The sequence below is a fragment of the Lynx rufus genome, unplaced genomic scaffold (assembly GCF_022079265.1).
Source record: "Lynx rufus isolate CCGP_SWC_20201006 ecotype Redwood Valley unplaced genomic scaffold, mLynRuf1.p SCAF_5, whole genome shotgun sequence".
Taxonomy (NCBI): domain Eukaryota; kingdom Metazoa; phylum Chordata; class Mammalia; order Carnivora; family Felidae; genus Lynx; species Lynx rufus.
The window spans coordinates 103,702,818-103,725,349 of record NW_025814867.1 but is presented as its reverse complement, the minus strand read 5'-3'; the positions used below and the strand labels follow the sequence as shown (position 1 = coordinate 103,725,349).

Here is a 22,532-nt window from a genome sequence, read left to right as displayed (position 1 = left end):
AAGGACAAGATGCAGCTAGATTGGAGGGGCAAGCCGAGCACACCTAGCATAGTCTCTGCTCTAACAGAGCTCAGTCCAGTGGGGGCTTACCTCCACATAGCTGGAAATATACTATTAATGTGCAGGAAAAGGGACTTTGTGCAGAAAGAGCAATTAAGAAGTGGTTGAGACCACACAAGTAACAGAGACTACTAGGGAGTAGATAGTGACAAGAGGGGAGTTCTGGGGAATACCAGCATTTTAGGTGTCAACAGAAGAACATTGAGTTTGAAAGGCTGGTGGCAACATTCTTGAGTGCTCACTATAGGGCTATAGGAGTTGGAAACAAGGAGTGAAACCTCGCTAGCTGGCCCAGGTTTAGGTCTCCTCAAAAGTCTAAACTTAACCTTGGCAAGTGTTAAAATGATGGTAGCACAGCTTTTCTTCCAAGAAATGCATTTCCAAAGATATTTCTCAAAGCATTTCTAAGTGTAACTTAGAAAATTCATTTGAAAATTGTATTTTCATTGATGTTTCCTTTTCTATCCTGTTATTAGATGACCTTCATAAAATGCAGGGTGAAAATGTTGCACTCTCATGTAAACTTGTGAACAGTATTTTTTTTTTTTTTACTGAACCAAGATTTTTTTTTTTATTTAAAAAAAAATTTTTTTTAACGTTTATTTATTTTTGAGACATAGAGAGACAGAGCATGAACGGGGGAGGGTCAGAGAGAGAGAGGGAGACACAGAATCTGAAACAGGCTCCAGGTTCTGAGCTGTCAGCACAGAGCCCGATGCGGGGCTTGAACTCACAAACTGCGAGATCATGACCTGAGCCGAAGTCGGACGCTTAACCGACTGAGCCACCCAGGCGCCCCTGAACCAAGATTTCATAGTCACTTGGTCCAAAGTGGAAAAGGAGATCTCCTCCATCCTGGCTCACTTTCTGAGCTCCTCACAAGATAACAACTATCAGTGAACCCCGATTTTCATGGAACAAAGACCTATCAGTGAACCCTGACTTTCATGGAACAAAGACCTAAAAAAACAAAGTGACTTCTCTTTGACTTTGAAGGATCTTCGTCTTTCAGACAGTGAGGAATACTTAGGCAATATTTCTTCAAGCAAATATAGCTTACTCACCATCCAAATGCTGCATGTTGTAGGTAAGTTACAAGTAGGGTTGGGTAACAGATTTTGGCTATAGCAATAGAGATTGTGAATATCAAACAGGGAAATTAGGTTGGCATTTAAAGAATAAGTTTGATAAGTATTCTTGAAAATGTTATCTATAAGGATACTTCTGGCCAAGATACTTCTTTAAAACTCACAAAGTCCTGCATTGAAAAAAAATTTTTTTTCTCCCAGAAGATTCCTCTTCATGGTTTCAGGGCTTCAGAAATGTAGAGGGAATTTACATGATTTGGTGAGTCTGTGATCTTAACATCCTCAATTTCTGCTTACTACTGTGCTTAACCTGTGCTTTAGGGCCTGGAATTTGGGGAGTTGAGGCTTCAGGCACAGTAAGAAGTTAGAACTGGGGCTCTGGTAGATGCAGGGGAAGCATGATCTGTGAACCTGGGGGAAACAGTCACCAAGGGACGTTGGAAGCAATAAGTGATGCCCGATTCAGCTCATTTTTTTTTTTTTACCTCTACTGATAGTTAACTGCCAAAAATATTTATGGAGAGTGGACTAGAGATATTTTAGAGTCATGGCATATGCACCCATGAAGTTGACTTTCTAGGTGGATTGGTTGATCCCCTTACCCTTAAGCTATCAACGTGATGTCGTAGGAAACCATGGCAGCTCTGTATTATGTATTAAAGATACTTGAGTCAGTTGAATATTTGTTTTAAAAACATTTATATCATTCTAGTTGTGAAAATTAGGAGGAATAACAGATTTGGAGATAAGAACACAGAGTTGTCCTTAGGTCAAGTAGTCTTCAAACAGAAGCTTCTAGACACTGAGGGACAATACTCCCTTTGTGCAGAGCTGTCATTTTGAGAATGCTGAAAAGTGGAGTGCATTTGAAGCTCCTATTTTTCTCCAAAATAAGAATGTTAGTTTTATGTAAAATACAGTTAAGCTTTCATTCTGTTTTTAAAATGTTGCCTCATTTTGGAGTGTGGGGGAAAAAACAGGAAGATATGGTCTAAAGACCACGTATGACCCATCTTTCTAATCAGAGGTCTAATCTTTAGTTTACACAAAGCAAAGCATCAGGACTATTCCATCTCTGACAAAAGAAGTTTTTCAGAACGTCTCATTCCCACCCAGGAAGAGGTGTGTAATGGGAGCTACCCCCACAGGGCAAACACCACTCATATCCTCAACATCACTCTTTCAAGGCAACTTGGTTTTCTGTTCTCAATTGCAATTTTCTACTTGTTATCTTCTTCAGGAGATGCTGCAACATTTGAAAAGGAAGCCCAGATTTGGGGGCAGAGGGGTTATGGATATACTCCATAAAAGTTGCATGGAATTGAATGGAATTTAATAATTCTTGCTAAATTTTGTGGAATCACTATGTGATGTTAGGCAAATTTCTTTACAGATGGGAGAAGCGAGGGTCATGAGTAAAGTAAGGAAATTCTATACCTTGCAAGATTTTCTTCAGGAGGAAAAGTGTGCATACGGAAACACTTTTGAAAGTCAACATTTCTACTTAATTGCTCACCCTCTATATGGGTATAGAATTTCAGAATGACACAAACATATAGAGAGATTAATGTTTTAGTGATTGCAGGACATTACTTTATTAATAAAGAGTATGTTCATAAAAATAGGCATCTGTTATATAGAGCTATTCATTTTAAAGAATAGCTATAAACATTTTTTTCCACCTTGAATTGGCCTATGTGCTCTAATGCTTGCCCCCACTCTGTGGCAGAACATAGATCACAAGATTAGCAGGTAACTTAAGGTCTCCAAGTTTCTGCCTTCTGGGTCCTACTTCTTTTAATACTAATTACAATTATAGTTCCAACAACGATGCTGAAAAAACTCTGGCTACTCCAATGATTCTGAGGGGCATCAAGCACTCTCTTGGTCACCTCTCACTCAAGACCATGGCTCCCACACCACTCTGTTCATCACCTCTGTACTTACCCCTGTTCCTCTATGCCCCTGTCTTCTCCAAGCCAAGGGTGAACTCTGCCCTCCCTTCATCCTCCAAGGAGAATGCTGGGCTGAGGTTAGTCTGTAGTCATAATTATCCCTTTGTTAATTCTCTTCACAATATAAAAAATAGAAACTCACAGTGCATAATAGACTCACTGCCTTTTAAGTTTGCAGACTTTTTCTCCTCTGACACCCACTCCCTACTAAGCCCCAAATTGGTTAATATTCCTGCTTATGCAGGTTTCCCACAGTAAAGCCATTGAGACTGTGAGGTATTTATGCTCATGAATGCAGAAATAACTAGTTTTTAAAATAGTAAATGTTTCCTTTGGTAATTTTTCTTCCAGTTTATAGACTTTTTGTTTTATTTAGAACAGAGTCAAAAAGGAATTACCTGGATAATTATCCTGTCTCTGGTGCCTTTGGTTTTGCATGTTCCTTATTAAGTCAATAAGTTGCATCCATTTCAGTGGAGATAGGTGTCTCATGGGGAATTTGGGCTTTGTTCCCTGGGTGTTGAGTAGAGGTGTATCAAGCAGCTAACCCCACACAGCTGCTGGGCTTGTAAACAGACTTGAATCTTCTGAATCTTCTGGATATTCATTTGCAAAATTTATCAGCAACCTTTCTAAATGCTCCCACATTTCCATCTAATTATCCTACTTTTAACAAGTTTATCCTGAGTTAAATGGTCAACAATATAACAAGCTATATACATGCACATGCATTGTAGCACACTGAAAAAATTTAAATCTGGCACTAATACACAAAATGATCAAATTTATCTTGCATTGAAAAATAGCTGGAATGAAATAAACCCAGACTTTAAAATGGATGCCTTTGGAGAGAGTTTGCCCCCTCTGTCTGGACTTGCTTTAGTCCTTGTACTGTTTTCTTTTTCCTTGAGCTTTGTCTATGGTGCTACTTCTTTGTTCTTTATAGGCCATTTTATTTTAATCCTTGTTAAATTTGTAAAAAAAACTTTTTCTAGATTTTCTGGGACAAACCTGTGTTACTTACAGTACTTTTATTACTTATGGTAATTTAAAATTATACATTAAGATGCCATGGTCACAGGACTTCTTAGAAGACTTCGCTCTTATTGACAGAATTAGATCCAGGAAAAATTTAGATGTAGTTATTTCCACATTTTATAGACCAGGAAACTGGAATCCAAGTAGTTAGGGACATGAAACAGTTTCATGTACACCACTTACGATGACACAGCTAACTAGTGGCAGAGGTAGGTCTAGGCTCCAAGTAGCTCTCTTACTCCATAACCTTTCTGAGAAGACCGAGTGTCCTGGGAGGCTGAGATATAGCTCATGTCCCTTCCTCTGGTTGATAATTGCCTTTTGCCCCTGATGAAGTTAGGGGATTTGGTCATAGCAGACACCATTATTGAAGGTAAGGTTTTTAAGGGTGATACTGAGCAAGAGTTTCACCAAATCTACACCTTTGATTGTTTGTACTAATCCGCAGACTAGTCCTGCTTATTTGTTCCTCCTGTCCCTCAGCTGGCCGGAAGTAAACAAAATCAGAAATTCTGGGCAAGTCTAGTTTGTCCCCCAGAAGCAACCTCTGACCTGATACAATGACGGTTGTGACTAAATTAGGGTTCAAATTATAGAACAGAGGGACACTACATACTGCTCAAGAATGACATTTTAGTTTCTATTTTGGAAATGTGCAAAAGTCAAGTCCCAACAGAAAACACCTGGCATACCCAAAATTGTACAAAGGGGAACACAAAAGATAGTGCATTTCCCCAGAACTGGGAGCAGCTGATTTGATAGCAAATATAAGCTTGAAGGGACAAGGAGAGGGTGCAGTTCCCAAACCCGAAGCAGAGAGTCATGTAAAATCTGATGCCTTAGAGGGAGAATGACTTTTAGTTGAAGGACACAGACCAAGAAGACCTTACAAGGAAAGAGCTGGAAGAATAAATACGTGCATTTGCCCTTTCCTCTCTCTGGTCTCCACCTCAACTGGAGGCCAGAGGGAAGACTTTAGAAGGAACCTACTCAGGTAAGCATCCCAGGGCAGAGACAGGAGGCTGGGTTCTGATTCTGGAGGAGCAGTCAGGAGATAAGAGCAAAAACAATGCCAGGGTATTGGCTACTTAAAAAAATAATGTTCTACAGTTCTGTAGTTAGGTAGGCTGAAAATATATTTCAAGCTGTTGCACTAATGGCCCCTAAACCTTGGTTGTAGTTTCATAGGACCATGGTTCATGTTTTTCTTCTTTAAATTCCCTTTTCTAGTACTGTTTTAAAATGTCCTTAGTCTAGGATAAGTATAAATTATCCCAGATTTTAGCGAGGCACAAAAGGAAGGCCTTACAATGTTGTTGTATCCCTTTTCCTTTGCCATCGCTCTGGGTTTAACCATCATCTCTTTGGCTGTTATTTTCCATTGTTAACAGTTAGTAGGAATCAGACCAACAATCCTAAAGAGCCAGGAATTCCTGGCCTGGTTGAACAGCCTTTATCCCTGCTTTGGAGCACCTGAATCGGCCATAAGAATTTATTGCTATTTGTAGATGAAGAAGTATTTCTACACTGAATGCATTTTTAATGCTGTTTGTTGGAAGAAAGATATGAAAGGGGGAGTGACTAAGGTGAGTGAATCTAATAACGTAATTGTACTGAGGTAGGAATAAGAAAGAAGCTGAGCATTTGCAAAGAGATTTTTTTTTTAATTTCTCTTTTTTCCTGTAGAAAGGTATTCTGTCTCTACTGATGAGAGAGCCAACACTGCTAATGACACAGAAGAAAACAAGGTAAAATCTTTCCTTTATCAAACCTTATAGTATAAGAATGCTACTGTGAAAAAGTGATTGACGTATCATCAGAGGGGAAAAAAGGGTGAGAGGGATCATAGGATAACTCAACAGGAAAAAAATAAAATTAGGACTTTTTCCAATGTCTATAATTAAACAGGCGCTACTTAAATAAGTGGCTGCTCTTCTCACTTCCTACTGTTATTTATAGAGATCTCCAATGGCACTATGCATATGATGATGCACCAATGTATTTATTCTTCCAATGGAAGTATGGGACTGAATAGAAGCCGAAAGAAATACAAAGTAGAGAAAAGCAGATGACAGTTTCTGCCCAGATTCAGGTGGCTGGGAATCCATACTTTTCCAGCCACTTCTAGGCTCCTTGGGGACTGAATTTACTTACAAATTATAGTTTGATTGCAAATTCAGTTGTTTAAAGTGGAGTTTAAATTTTTTGCTGCTGCACACCTTTTAGGAGTCCATTAATCATAATATAAATGAGAGCAAAGAGTGAGGTAAACTCGCTTTTCTACTGGTTAAAAACTCAGGAACTAATCTAGGAGGGAGATTGAAATTGAGACTTCATAACTACTTACAACTGTTTCATGGATCCCTCATTACAGATGCAAACAATAGCTCTAGAGCTCCCCTCTGCCAACAATCAAGACAAAACAGTACCATCATTAAATGCTCAAGATAAAAATGGTTATTCTGACATGAACAATGGCCACATAAAGTCCCATTTTTCTTGGTTCTAGGCCCTTTCAAAACACCCAGACAGTATAGGAAATGAAGCAGAACTGTGGTAACACATGACGAGCATCCTTAATATCCAGTGACTTCACTTACTTCTTTCTTTACTGCAATTCCAGCTATCGCTCATCATGGCCCAGTAATTCTACCATTGGAAAGACTTTCCAACTACCATTGGAAAGACTGGCAAGACTTGTCTTTGACAAGATTACATTTACTCTTCAAGTCCTAACCATCACTCACTGACTCCCTACCTGCATCAAGATTATGAATGCCTGGATGCCAAGGATTCCAATTCAAACTTAGAACTTTCTCATTCATTGACATCCCTGCTGCAATCAGCCACAGTGAGACTCCCATCAAGATCTTGGAAGAAATTATCACTAAGTGTTGATTCAAAATCTGATCAACTAATGATCTGATCAACATAGAAGCAGAAATTACCTTAGTGAAAAGGTGAAAAACCAGGGCAATTGATATGCTAAGGTATTGTACTCCAGTTTTCTATGAATAGTTAATATCAGTTTAACCAACTAAATTTAGTATGATGAGTCTTAGGGACTCCAAAGTCTAAAAATGTCAGTATCTTCAAGATTGCCTAGAGCAAAGCGCCCTATCAACTCAAGAATTGACATCTCTGAGGCTGGGTTATACCTTCCAACACCAGGTTTGCATAGCTGAGTGACATTAGCTATGAAGATAATTTGATTCACTCTTCTGGCTCAGTTGTCATATTGTTAATCAGCCTTATAATAAATTTATATTTCCACATAAATTTTTACACAAAGACAGAATGGATAGTGCAGTTGACTTGATCGCTTCCTTTTAATTTTAATCAGTTTATAAGAAAGAAAAAAATCTAATCAGGATTTTTGTTACTTAATCAAGTTTTGACCCTATAGTTTATAGGAGAAAATCAACCTTGAATTGTATGTTAATGCTACCTGGTCCAATTTTCTCTAAGTGTTTGCTCCAATGTTATGATAGGTATTCATCATAAACTATAAAGTATTGACATCATTATAAACAAAAACTTTGTCAGTAGAAAATGCTCAGAACTACTATCGTCTCCTTACAGTGATGAGGAGGGACAGATTGAAAGACTAAAGTCAAATTCAGGGTGGCAGACAACAATGAACTTGGGTCCTTCAATGCTGGTGAGCCTCTAAATTAATCTTGGAGCCACCTGTATGAGTCAGGGTTGGATCAGAGAGGCACACTGCTGAGAATGCTAGAATAAAGATTTATTGTATAGAATCAACCTTACACAAGTCTGGGCATTTGTAAAGAAGTCCATGTCAGGCTGTCCCCTCCGCATCTGGGGATGTACCTTAGGTAGCTGTAGGTCAGCTGTGCTAGTGGTCAGCAAGGAGAGCTGGTTGTGGAGTGACGATGAACTGAAATCCATAAGAAGAAACTGGAATTCATGCCTCTCAGGGCCTCCAAAGGCAATGACAGGGGTGACCTGCAAGAGAAGCTGGTGCCCAGTACCATGGAGCCACACACACACACCTAGCTAGGACTCTGAAGCTGAAGGAGGGAGTTTCAGTGCCAGCTCACTCTTTTGGCCTGGGGTAGTATTTGCCAGCTATCACAGTGCCTGGGGCCATACCATGAGCTTAACAGCATAAAATGAACAGCTGCATCTCTACCGCTCCCTCTCAAATGTGAAAATTTCTCTTGTGACCAACTCCAGTCCAGAACAAACAGAGAAAGGAAACCCAGGAAATGTACCTCTCGCTTAGCTACATTGGCACAATACAAAGCCAGCATTCCCCCTAACACTAAACTGATCATCTTATATGAGAAGCTGTTTCAGTGTTGAAAAATGCACAGGCATGTAGTCCACCCAGGTATAGATTAGGAGGATTCTTATCTACAAGTTCTAAGTACCTGTGACTATATGTAAATTACAGTGTTAAGAGAAAAGTTGATCAACTCCCACCATTAGTGGCTAAAAATATACTTATTGTTGGAGGAGTCCAGCAAAACTCATTAACTTCAGTAATAACAATTTACTAACATACCCTAGGCCTCATCATCCATGTCTTCCATAAATATTTTGCATTAAAAGGCAATAGGTATTTTTTTAACTTGAGAATTTAAAAGACTCTTTTATCTTTTATGTAAAATGTTTACTTGTATTTGAGGACCAAAAAAATCCCCATTAACCTGGGAAGCAAGGATACTCTATTACATTTTCTAATCACCTTGTTTAAACTGCTTTTCACACCACATAAACATGCTTTTTTTAATGCTTGTTTCAAATGCAACTTAAGTTTTCAGCAATCAAATGGTACCATCCTTGGGCTTGTCCAACTTCTGTTTTTCATAAGCAAGGACTGCTTATTCTTCGTGAGCCTGAAAAACAATATGAGTGTGTTCTGTGAATTCCTGTGACTTTCATCAGTGGCACACACACCCAGAACCAAGCCCAGTCCCTTCCAGAGTAAGCAGACCTCAGCCAACTCCTCATTAGCTTCAAAGGGATACGGGGAATTGAGGCAATTATGTGCATTACACAAAGCAGACACAGGTAATTCATCTGAAGGACGTGCTTGGGTACTCTCAATTTTCTGCCTGCCAAGCCTTGCCAGTGAAGGCAGCGCCCTCTACAAAAGAAAAGGAAAGGCTGTGGCCATATTACCACTGGCTCCATAGCTGGGACACACAATTCTATCAGAAAACGTTTTCACTTGGTTTATGACAGTTGAGAGATTTTCAGGCTTTCCTTCTATAAATGGGAAACAATTAGTCATTGCACTGCCAAGGATGGTTTTCCTATTCATCTTGGGCCTCTCAGAAGCAATTTCTGCTTCACTCATTTTATTCTTTGTTGGAAACAACTGTGACAAAGTCGAATACATTACATCTGTTTTGCAGCCCTTTTGACCTCCTACAGCTGAGTGCAAATGTAGCCTGTGTGAGGCATTTCCCCAAACAAAACTATTATGTGCAGTTGAGGGGCAGGCATATTGGTTTATATGCACCCAAAACCAATGCCATGACCCTCTCAAATTGTGGCCAGAGTTCAAACCACTCAAGTGGACCTTTGCACATAGGCCTTATCCCTAAGACAACTATTCATGCATCAATAAGAAATTTCTGGAGTGTGCCAATGACCCATGCTTCTCATATTTAGATCTAAACCTATTCAGTACAACCAACTTTTAGATTCTCCTTCAAAAGAGATTATTTTGACCTCCTTCCAGGTAGTATTTATTATGGACAACCCTATTTACTTATCCTGCAGAGTTATTAGTAATTCATTTATAAGAAGACCAGGCAGGTACCAAATTTTTAAAAATGAAATGGTGGCTCTCTGTGCTAGAGACTGCTAAGTGTTTTATAGGCATTCCATAAAGGACAGCTAATGTCTTATCTAATGTTCTTTAGTTCATTTCTCCTAAAGCTAGACCTTATTTAAACACCCTGTGTTCCTGGAAAATCTAATAAGAAAGCTGAGCTTCCTATGGTCTCAATGTTAGTATAACCCCAAAATTCATATGTTGAAATCTCAATCCCCATAGTGATGGTGTTAGGAGGTGGGGCTTTAAGTATGAGGGTGGAGTTCTCATGAATGGAATCAGTGCCTTATAAAAAAAAATCCCCAGAGAGCTCCTCCTTCCCACCCCCACTCTTTCACTATGTGAGGACACATTGAGAAAAGGGCTATGAGGAAGTGGCCCTCACCAGATATTGAATCTGCCAGCACCATGATCCTGGACTTCCCAGCCTAAAGAACTGTGAGAAATGTTTGTTGTTTATAAGCCACCCAGGTTCTGGCATTCTGTTATAGTAACCTGAACATACCCGGACAAGCCCACTGTTCAATGGTCTTTGTCATGCTGCCACTTTGCTGGTAAAGTTAGGGTAGTGCCCGTACCATGGGATCAGAATAGTAGTGTCATAACCCACAGATATGGAAATATCCTTTCTCCTTGCTTTAGGACAGAACCAGGAGTAAAGCTAGAAAAGACAAGTGCATTTATTCTCCACTGCCTCAACTTTAAACCTCACCCCCTAGGTCTCCATACTGATTCAGTATAAAGTCATGTACTTGTCTACCTAGAAAGACTTCTCTTGGAGTTTCAAGCATATCCATCTTTCAAACTTTTTAAATTATCTTTGTTCTCTGGACTTCTGACTGTTCTATAAAAGTGAATCTAGGACCTGGAATTCAGAGTCTACAAGTTCACCTGGAATTAAGAATTTGAGAAGTATAAATACAATGTGCATTCCACCCAAATGCTTAGCACTTCACATTACCTGGACAAGGAGAATTTAGTAAATAGGGAAGACTTTAAAGGGAAGGGGATGGGAAACAAAGAGATTTCTTGTTCTACTCGTTGTATGACATGAACCCTAAACACGCACACTTTAAGAATTAGAGTTGAATATCTGACATACCTTTTTTGTAAACTCTTTTGCTTTCAACTTGAGTTTATTGACTTGAGATTCTGCTATCTCTGCCCTTTCCTTAGCTTCGTTCAACTCGTGTTGCTGCTTCTTATACTTGGAAAAATATTGATTGGCTTGTGCTTCCTATAAAAATAAAAAAAATGAAAAAATATCCCTGTGCTTACATAGTCATTTTCTCTGCTTTGACATGAGAAAGTTGAAAAATGTGTGAAAGGAATATAAACTTCTGAGTGTTGAATGGAATATATTTTGGTATGATATGATATATAAGGATTCAGACTTTCTAGCAGGCATGATATCCATTTTTATAAGCATTGTTTTCTAGAAATTTAGAACCTGCTCAGCACGTTCCACTAATTGGATGTAGTATGGTTTTCACGGGCATCTTATGTGTTAGAAAAACCACAATTGTTTTGCAAACAGCTAAACATCCGAGTTTACCTCTGAGTGAAGGGGGCTTATCTTTAAAATTATATGTCAACAAGTAATTCTTACATATAGCAGTTTTAGGCAAAATTATTGAAATAATTCAAAACCCCTGAAGAGGTATTATTAGATATATATTATTAGATATAAGCCAATATATACATTACTTATGAATTACATTCTATGTAGCTATGAGTTGGCAACCAGCGTTGGCAAGTACATTTCAAATGATGACAGTTTTGGCCAGAGTTATGTCGAGGCTGTGAAACCACTCACCCAAGGATATTTAGGGTGAGGAAGGCCCCAGGGTGACTGGCCAAAAATTTGCCATCCCTATACGACATCATGTTTTTACTTGACTCATTTTTTTGCAATGCACATATCTGAGCGTAACCACAAGTTTGATGGTGAAAGCTCTGGCTCCCCGAAGGAAAAAGTAACAATTTTTTGAGCATGGGTGATAATTCTAGTCTGAGAAAAACTAGAAAATGAACAGACTTTAAGCTGAGCTGGTCCTCTCTGACAAAGTGCTTACCTATCTCCATAAATCAAAAACAATGGCTGGGAAATCCATGAGGCTGTAATGGCCGCCAGGTACTTACTGCTGCCTCCATTTGCTGCTTGTAACTTTGTACTTTTAGCTGAAGTTTATCCATCAGAGTCTGCATCCTACTCAGATTTTTCTTGTCATCCTCTGCCTGAAATGCATAGATAGGTATATGAAAGTGATTTGAATGATCCAGCAGTCTGCATTGGGAGTAGCCTCATGTGAGAAAATAAAAGGAAATTTATTATTTTAATTTTGGAGAGGGAGAGGGAGAGAGGGAGACAGAGAATCTGAAGCAGACTGCACTGTCAGCACAGAGCCTGACATGGGGCTCAAACCCACAGACTATGAGATCATGACCTGAGCCCAAGTCAGGCACTCAACTGACTGAGCTACCCATGTGTCTTGGTTAGGAACTTTACTAAATAACTTGAGTTGTGATTTGAGAAATGGGTCTTACTTTACTTATTGTAAGTTCTGAGAAATTAGCAATGACAGTCACTTCTCCTAACAGTCCTCCCATCCTAACCAAGCTACACCAGCCTGTGGTTTCTCAGTAGGAATGAAGTAGCATTATAACAGAAGCTGTGTGTACAAAACTAGAAACCAATCCTCTCCTGCCACTAATCAAACCAACTCTTCCCCCTTGAACTTTCTAATTGACTCTTGGTTTTGGATAATGGAATTATAGAAAGGTAAGTCTTCTGGAATTGTGGTGTGGGCATCAGCAGAGAGTGAGGAAAATTCTATGAACTGTGGGGACCTTGGTGTGTACATTCTCACTGCTTCCATTGCAATCCAGGCTTGGGATGGACAAAAGAAATCTAGTAGGATAGTGTTTCTTAGCTGTGCTCCACAGAGCCCTGGGTGTTCTGAGGAAATAGGAGAGGAGAGGCACACAGATAGGAAAGTCTCTGCATATCCCCTACTTTCTCATGCCCTTTTAAGTAGAGTATCTCCACTTTGGAGCTGTTGAACTTTCCAAAAGAAGACCATCTCAGTTGGCTTGTGGTTGAGATACTGATTTTTTTTTAAGTTTTTTTTTTATTGTGAGAGAGACAGAGACAGTGTAAATGGGGGAGGGCAGAGAAAGAGGGAGGGAGAGAATCCCTAGCTGCCAGCACAGAGCCCAATGTGGGGCTTGAACTCATGAAACTAGGGGATCATAACCTGAGCCAAAATCAAGAGTCAGAAACTTAACCAACTGAGCCACCCAGGTGCCCCAAGATACTGATTTATCAAGGTCTGCCTCCTGCTACTCAAATGACTTTCCTGTTTTCATATTACTTGTTTCATCAAATGTCAACTCCTTTGGTGACTTTCATAGTCTTTCTACTGCCCTTCCACTGCCTTCCACAAACTTCCTCCACTCCAATTAAACTCATCTCCTATTACCTCATAGTTCTCTTATTCCCTCCTCTGTAAGTTTAGTCAATATCTCCCCTTGGACACAGTACCGAGGAAAGAGATAGAAATGTCAAGTCTTTCCACAAAAGAGGACTATTTGTTTATCTTAGTACCTGCAGCCTAAGGAAGGCTTCTAATTTAACACACAAGGGGCTGACTGCAATGCTCTCCAGAGATATGAAAGGCTGGTAGGCATCATATTCACACTTGCCCTCTGCCTCACTCCAGGTTGCTATCTCTCAGAAAGGAGGCTTGTGCATGTTTAGTGCCCTGGTTTGTGGATGCTCCCCAGAAAATACCCCATGAAGGCATGACTCTGGTGGCCAGTGGTACTTATGTTCATGGGTCCCATAGGGCTGCAACAAATAGTGCTTAGCCAGCTGACCCCTCCCCTGCCATGTCACAATACAGAAGCAGAATACTGAGATGCCATCTTTCTGTCAAAGAGACTAATTCATATATCTTAGTAGCTGTCACTAAGAAGCTGGCTTCTAATTTAACATACATCAAGGGGCTGACTGCAATACTCAGAGACTGGGCAGGCTATCTTCCCCACTCCAGTTTGCCAGTACTTCCAAGAAAGGAGTTTGTACACAGGTCTGGTGTCCTGGATTTTGTAGCTGCTGCCCAGAGGACACATCCCTTGATAGCCGGGCTCTGGTGACCAGCAGGGCTTGCGTTCGCAGGTCCAATGGTATGGCACAAAGAAACAGTTGTTAAATGGCTATCACCCCAAGGCTCAGCAGAAATAAAACAGAAATGGCCATCTCCCAGTCTTCACCTAGAAGAGGTATATATGCATATTTTAAAAGCTCCTACCTGAGGATCCAGATTCCAATCAGCCTGCATCTAGGTACTGAGATCTTCCCCTTTTGGATACCAATAGGCTAGGACACCCTAAACTATTGGGAGCCACTATGAACAAAGAAGAGAGCTTGGACAATGACAAAGGTTTTAGAAACAACCAAGAGCTAGAGCATTGTTGAACAATAAGGATCATGTCCTACATGAGACCACTCATTCAAGACTGGGAGAGGTAGCTGTTTTACCTAATGCATAGAAATCAATGCAGAAAATCAAAGAAAATGAAGAAACAGAGGAATGGGCTTCAAACAGAAGAGCAAAATAAAATCTCAGAAAAAGAGGTAAGTGATTTACCTGATAAAGAGTTCAAAACAATGGTCATAAAGATGCTCACCAAGCTCAGGAGAACAATGCATGAATGAAGTGAAAATTTCAACAAAGAGAAAATATAAGAGAGTACCAAACAGAATCACAGTAATGAAAAATAAGTGGACGGGGGTGCCTGGGTGGCTCAGTCGGTTAGGCGTCCAACTTCGGCTCAGGTCATGATCTCATGGTTCGTGGGTTTGAGCCCTGCATCGGACTCTGTGCTGACAGCTCAAAGCCTGGAGCCTGCTTCAGATTCTGTGTCTCCCTCTCTCTCTGCCCCTCCCCGGCTCACACTCTGTCTCTCTCTCTCTCTCAAAAATAAAATAAACATTAAAAAAAATTAGAAAAAAAAAGAAAAAGAAGTGGACTGAAAAGTACAACAGAGAGTTCAACAGCAAACTAGATGAAGCAGAAGAAAGGATAGTGAACTTGAAGACAGGGCAGTGGAATTCATCTCATCAGAGCAGCAAAAAGATAAAGAATGAAAGAGTGATGGCTTAAGAGACTTATAGAAGAACATCAAGCAGACCAACATTTGCACTCTAAGGGTCCTAGAAGGAGAATAAAGAGAGAAAGGGGCAAAAATTTGAAAAAAATAATGGCTGAAAACTTCCCTAACCTGAGGAAAGAAAGAGACATCCAGATCCAGGAAGTTCAGAGACTTCAAATGAAATAAACCCAAAGAGACCCACACCAAAACACGTAATACTAAATTGTCAAAGACAAGGAGAGAATCTTAAAAGTAGCAAGAGAAAAACAACTTGTTAACCCCACAGGACTCTATAAGCAGATTTTTCAGCAAAAACTTTCCAGGCCAGAAGGGAAAGGTACAATACATTCAAAGTATTGAAAGAAGAAGAAAAATAAAAACCTGCCAATTAAGAATACTCTACCTGGCAAAGATGTCCTTCAAAACTGAAAAAGAGATAAACAGTGTTCCAGGCAAGCAAAAGCTAAAGGTGTTCAGACTATTAGACTGGCCTTATAAGAAACATTAAAGAAACTTCTATAAACTGAAATGAAAGGGCACTAATTAGTAACAGGAAAATGAATATACATATATATATATATGTTGTGTATATATTTATATACATACATATGTATACATATATATGTATACACATATATATGTATACATATGTATGTATATATGCATACATATACATGTATATGTTTATATGTATATATATGTATATTTTCAGAATAATATAATGTTTGGTGGTGGGTAAATCACATGTATCTAGTATGAAGGTTAAAAGACAAAAATAGTAAAAAATAACTTCCAATATCTGTTAATGAATACACAGGATAAAAATATGTAAATTGTGACATCAACAAACATAAAATGTTGCCAGGGAGGACAGTAAAAATATAGAGCTTTAGAGTGCATCCCAATTGAAGTTTAAAATAGACTATCATAAATACAGTTTGCTTCATGTAAGCTTCATGGTAACCACAAAGCAGAAACCTATAGTACATACACAAAAGATAAACAGAAAAGAATCTAACCATACTACAGAAAATCACCAAATCAACAAGGAGCAAGAGAAGAAGAAAGTAACAAAGGAATTACAAAACAGCGAGAAAACTAACAAAATGGCAATTACGTGCATACCTATCAATAATTACTTTAAATATAAGTGGACCAAATTTTCCAATCAGAAGACAGAGTGGTTGAATGGATACAGAAAGGAAACTCATCTAGCTGCTGCCTACAAGACACTTCAGACCTAAAGACACACAGACTAAAAGTTTTAAAGAATGCAACAAGATATTACATGCAAACATTAACCAAATGAAGGTGGGGTACCTATACTTATATCAGACAAAATAGATGTTAAGACAAAGATCTCAATAAGAGGCAAAGGTCATTATATAATGATAAAGGGGTCAATATAACAAGAGGATATAGCAGTTGTGAATATCTATACACCAATATAGGAATATCTACATATATAAAGCAAGTGTTAACAGACCTAAAGGGAGAAATAAACAGCAATACAATAAAAGCAGGGAACTTTATTTTTTTATTTTTTTTTATTTAAAAAAAAATTTTTTTTTTCAACGTTTATTTATTTTTTTGGGACAGAGAGAGACAGAGCATGAACGGGGGAGGGGCAGAGAGAGAGGGAGACACAGAATCGGAAACAGGCTCCAGGCTCCGAGCCATCAGCCCAGAGCCTGACGCGGGGCTCGAACTCACAGACCGCGAGATCGTGACCTGGCTGAAGTCGGACGCTTAACCGACTGCGCCACCCAGGCGCCCCAAAGCAGGGAACTTTAATACCCAATTGTTATTAATACATAGATCAGACTGACAGAAAATCATTCAGGAAACATAACCCTTAAATAAAACATTAGACCAGATGGACTTAACAGACTGTATACATTCTGACCAAAAGGAACAGAATACACATTATTCTCAAGCATGCATATAATATTCCTCAGGATAGATCATATGTTAGGCCAGAAAACAAGTTTTAATAAATTTAAAAGGATTGAAGTCACATCAAGTATCTTTTCTGACCACAACTGTATGAAACTAGAAATTATAAGAAAAAAAAAACCTGGAAAATCCTCAAATGTAGGAAGATTAAACAATATCACTAAACAACCAATGAGTCAAAGAAGAAATCAAAAGAGAAATAAAAAAAATACCTTGAGACAAATGAAAATGGAAATACAACATACCAAAACTTTTGAGATGCAGCAAAGGCAGTTCTGAGAAGGAAATTAATAGTAATAAATTTCTACATTAAGAAATGAATAAAGATCTCAAATAAACAATCGGACTTTAGGCCTTAAGAAACTAGAAGAAAGAACAAATACCAAAGTTAGCAGAAGGAAGGAAATAACAAAGATCAGAATGAAGATAAATGAAAATAGACTAAAAAGACAATAAAAAAAAAACAATGAAACTAAGAGCTATTTTTTTAAAAAGATAAACAAAATTGATAAACGTTTAGCTGGACTCACCAAGAAAAAAAAGAGAAAGGATGCATACAAAAATAGAAATGAAAGAGGGGACATTACAACTGATACCACAGAAATACAAAGGATCATAGAAACCACTAAAAACAATTATATGCCAAAAAATTGATAACCTAGAAGAAGTGAGTAAATAAATTCAGTAAAGTTGCCAGATTCAAAGTTAATATACATAAATCTGTTGTTTTTCTAGACACTAATAATGAAGTATCAGAAAAAGAAATTAAGAAAACAATTCTAGTTATAAGTGCACCAAAAGAATAAAATAACTAAGAATAAACTCAACCAAGGAGGTAAAAGACCTGTACTCTGAGCTATAAAATGTTGATGAAAGTAAATGAAAACAACACAAACAAATGGAAGGATATTCCATGCTCATGGATTGGAAGAATGAATATTGTTAAAATATCCATACTATAGGGGTGCCTGGGTGGCTCAGTTGGTTAAGAGTCCAACTTCGGCTCACGTCATGATCTCATGGTTTGTGGGTTCGAGCCCTGCATTGGGCTCTGTCCTGACAGCTCAGAGACTGGAGCCTGCTTCAGATTCTGTCTCCCTCTCTCTCTGCCCCTCCCTGGCTTGTACTGTTTCTCTTTTCCTCTCCCCCTCTCCCTCTCTCTGTCTCTGCCTCTCATAAATAAACATCAAAAAAATTTTTAAATATCCATACTGCCCAAAGTAATCTACAGATTTATTCAATAATACTCCTTATTAAAACACCAATAGTATTTTTCACAGATCTAGAACAAATAATTCTAAAATTTGTAGAACCACAAAAGACACCAATTAGTCAAATCAATCGAGAAAGAATAAAGCTGGAGGTATAATAGTCTCAGATTTCAAGATGTACTACAAAGCTATAATAATCAAAATAGCATGGTACTGGCATAAAAATGAACACATAGATCAAAAGAATAGACTAAGGAGCCCAATAATAAGCTTACATTTATATGGTCAGTTAGTCTATGACAAAAGCAACAAGAACATACAAGGAAGAAAGACAGTCTCTTCAGTAAATAGTGCTGGGAAATCTGGGCCACTACATGCAAAAGAATGAAACTGGACCACTTTCTTCTTAAAGCATACAAATAAATATACTCCAAATGTATTAAAGACTTAAATGTGAGACCTAAAACAATAAAACTCCTAGAAGAAAACACAGGAAATAGTCTCTTGAATGTTGCCTTAGCAACATATTTATGGATGTGTCTCCTTAGGCAAGGGAAACAAAAGCAAAAAGAAACTATTAGGATTATGCCAAACTAAAAGGCATTTGCACAGCAAAGGAAACCATCAACAAAACAAAAAGGCAACCTACTGAGTAGGAGAATATATTTGCAAGTGATATACCTGGTTAAAGGGTTAATATCCAAAATATATAAAGAACTTACATAACTCAATACCCAAAAAATCCAAATAATCTGATGTACAATGGGCAGAGCACCTGAATACAATAATAATACAAATAATACAAATACTAATTTGCAAAGATATAGGCACCTCTATGTTTACCGCAGCATTATTTACAGAGCAAGATATAGAAATAGCCTAAGTGTCCATCCATAGATGAATGGATAAAGAAGATATAGTATATGTGTATAATGGAATATTACTCAGCCATAAAAAAGATGCAGTCTTACCATTTGCAGCAACATGAATGGACCTAGAGGGTATAATGCTAAGTGAAATAAGAGAAAGACAAACACCATATGGTTTCACTTATAGGTGGAATCTCAAAAACAAAATGAACAAACTAACAAAAATAGCAAAAACAGAATCTTAAGTACAGAGAACTGTGGTTCTGAGTGTGTGTGTGTGTGTGTGTGTGTGTGTGTGTGTGTGTGTGAAATGAACAAACAGGGGTAAGGGGAATGGGAGGTACAGGCTTCCAGTTTTGCAATGAATAAGTCATGGGATGAAGACATATACAGATTATAGGTAATATAGTCAGTGGTATTGCAATGACATGATATGGTGGCAGATGGTAGCTACACTTGTGGAGAACATAGCATTACATCTATAGTTGTCAAATCACTATGTTGTACACGTGAAATGAATATAACATCGTATGTCACTTATATTGCAACAAAAATATTTTAAATAAACAAAATTGATAAACTTTTGGCTAGACTCACCAAGAAAAGAGAGAGAAGACTCAAACAAATAAAATTAGAAATGAAAGAGCAGACATTACAAGTGATACCACAGAAATACAAAGAATCATGAGACTATTATAAACAATTATATGCCCCAAATTTGGATAACCTAAAAGAAATAGATAAATTCTTAGAACATACAACCTACCAAGACTGAATCACGAGTAAAAGGAAATTTGAGGATATCAAAAATACAAGAAACAACAGATGTTGTCAAGGATGTGGGAAAAAGGAAACCTCTTGCACTGTTGGTGGGAATGCAAATTGGTGCAGCCATTGTGGAAAATAGTACGGAAGTTGCTAAAAAAATTGAAAATAGAAACATCCTACATTCCAAGAATTGCACTACTTGGTATTTACCCCAAAATACAAGAACACTAATTCAGAGGGATACATGCACCCCTATGTTTACTGCAGCATTATTTACAATAGCCAAACTATGGGAGCAGCTCAAGTGTCCTTTGATAGATGAATGGATAAAGAAAATGTGGTGTGTAAAGAAAAAGAAAGGGAGAGAGAAAAAAACAAGAAACAGACTCTTAACTATAGAGAACAGTGGTTGCTGGAGGGAGGTGGGTGGAGGGATGGAACTAGGGGATAGGGATTAAAGAGTATAATTATTATGATAAAAAATAAAAATGATAAAAATAAATCAAGTACAACATAAAAAAATCATAACAGACAAATTACTAGTGAGGAGATGATAGGATTAGTAATCAAAAATCTCCCAACAAATAAAAGTCCAAGACCAGGTGGCTTCACTGGTAAATTCTATCAAATGTTTAATGAATAATTAATACCAATCCTTCCCAAATTCTTTTTAAAAAATTGAAGAAGAGGGAACACTTCCAAACTTCTTTTATGAGGCAAGCATTACCTTGATATCAAAACTGAGAGAGAGAGAGAGGGAGAGAGAGAGAGAGAGAGAAGGAAGAAAGGAAGCAAGCAAGCAAGGAAACTGAAAACTGCAGGTCAATATCCCTGATGCACATAAATACAAAAATCTTCAACAAAATATTAACAAACTGAATTCAGCAATACATCAATAAATCCAATAATCAAATTGGATTTATTCCAAGGATGCAAGGATAGTTTGATACCTGCAAATCAATGTGATATACCGCATTAACAAAATGAAAGATAGAAATCATATGAACTTCTGAATACATGAAGAAAAATCATTTGACAAAACTCAACATCCATTCATGATAAAACCTCTCAATAATGTGAATATAGAGGGTTGTATCTCAACATAATAAAGACCATATATGAAAAACACACAGCTAACATCATACTCAATGGAGAAAAGTGGAGAGATTTTCCTCTGAGATTAGGAATGAGACAAAGATGCCTACTATCACCACTTTTATTCAACATATTACTGGAAGTCCCAGCAGCACAATTAGGCAAGAAAAAGAAATAAAAGGCATCCAAATCAGAAAGGAAGTAAATGGTCTTGATTTGGAGATAATAGTATATGTAACAAAACAAAACAAAAAAACCCTAAAGACTCAATCAAAAACTGTTATAAATAATAAACCGATTCAGTAAAATTGCAGATGTAAAAGCAACATACAAAAATCGGTTGTGTCTCTGCACACTAATAACAAACTATTCTAAAGAGAATTTGAGAAAACAATCCCATTTACAAATGCATCAAAAAGAATAAAATAGTTAGTAATAAATTTAACCAAAGAAGTGAAAGATCTGTGCTCTGAAAACTGTAAGACATTGATGAAATAAATTTTAGGAGACACAAATAAAATGGAAAGTTATTTTATGCTCAGGGGTTGGAAGAATTATTATTGTTAAAATATCCATATTACCCATAGCAGTTTATAGATTCAGCACAGTCCTTATCATAATTTCAATTGTAGTTTTCACAGAACAATTTGAAAATTTGTATGGAAGCACAAAAGACCTCTAATAGCCAAAAGAATCTTGAGAAGGAAGAAGAACACTCAAGTCATCATGCTTACTGACTTCAAACTATAAAACTATAGTAATCAAAGTATTGACATAAAAACAGACACATAGATCAATGAAACAAAATATAATGTGCAGAAATAAACTCATACATATATGGTCAATTAATTTATGACAAAGGAGCTAAGAATATACAAGGGTATCCTCCTCAATAAATGGTGCGGGGAAAATTGGACACCCACATGCAAAAGAATGAAAGTAGACCACTTTCTTATACTATACACAAAATTAGCTCAAAATGGCTTAAAGCCTTAAATGTAAGATGTGAAACCATGAAACCATAAAACTCCTAGAAGAAAACAGAGGGTAAGCTCCTTGAAATTGGTCTTGGCCATGAAGTTTGGATTTGACATAAAAAAAACAATGGCAACAGATACAAAAATAAAAAGTGGGACTGCAGCAAACTAAAAAACCTCTATACAGCAAAGGAAACCTTCAAAAAAATGAAAAGGCAACCTATGGAATAGGAGGAAATATTTTTAAATCACATACCTGAGAAGGGATTAATATCTCAAATACATAAAGAACTCATACAACTGAATAACAAAACAGAACAGGAAACAAAAAATATGCTTTAAAAAATAGGCAGAGGAACAGAAACATGCAAAGATGCTCAACATCATTAATTATCAGGGAAATGCAAATCAAAGCAACTATGGGATATCACTTCACACTGTCAGAATCACTATAATCAAAAACTCAAGAAACAAGGGTTGACAAAGATGTGGAGAAAAAGGAACCCTCGTGCACTGTTGGTGGGAATGCAAACTAGTACAGACACT

The 22,532-nt window shown here is 37.7% G+C and overlaps 1 protein-coding gene across 1 annotated transcript in view; it reads right to left on the bottom strand.

The window, feature by feature from the left end:
• Window positions 1–2,535: 2,535 nt before the first annotated feature.
• MYH15 (myosin heavy chain 15) overlaps window positions 2,536–22,532 on the bottom strand; it is a 152,650-nt gene continuing 132,653 nt past the window's right edge. Inside the window, exons 40-44 of the mRNA XM_047100446.1 lie at window positions 12,096–12,191; window positions 11,069–11,190; window positions 9,105–9,234; window positions 7,913–8,110; window positions 2,536–2,598 (exon numbers count right to left, since the gene is read on the bottom strand). Of these exons, the coding sequence (XP_046956402.1) occupies window positions 2,536–2,598; window positions 7,913–8,110; window positions 9,105–9,234; window positions 11,069–11,190; window positions 12,096–12,191 (609 nt within the window). The remainder of the gene's footprint in view (window positions 2,599–7,912; window positions 8,111–9,104; window positions 9,235–11,068; window positions 11,191–12,095; window positions 12,192–22,532) is intronic.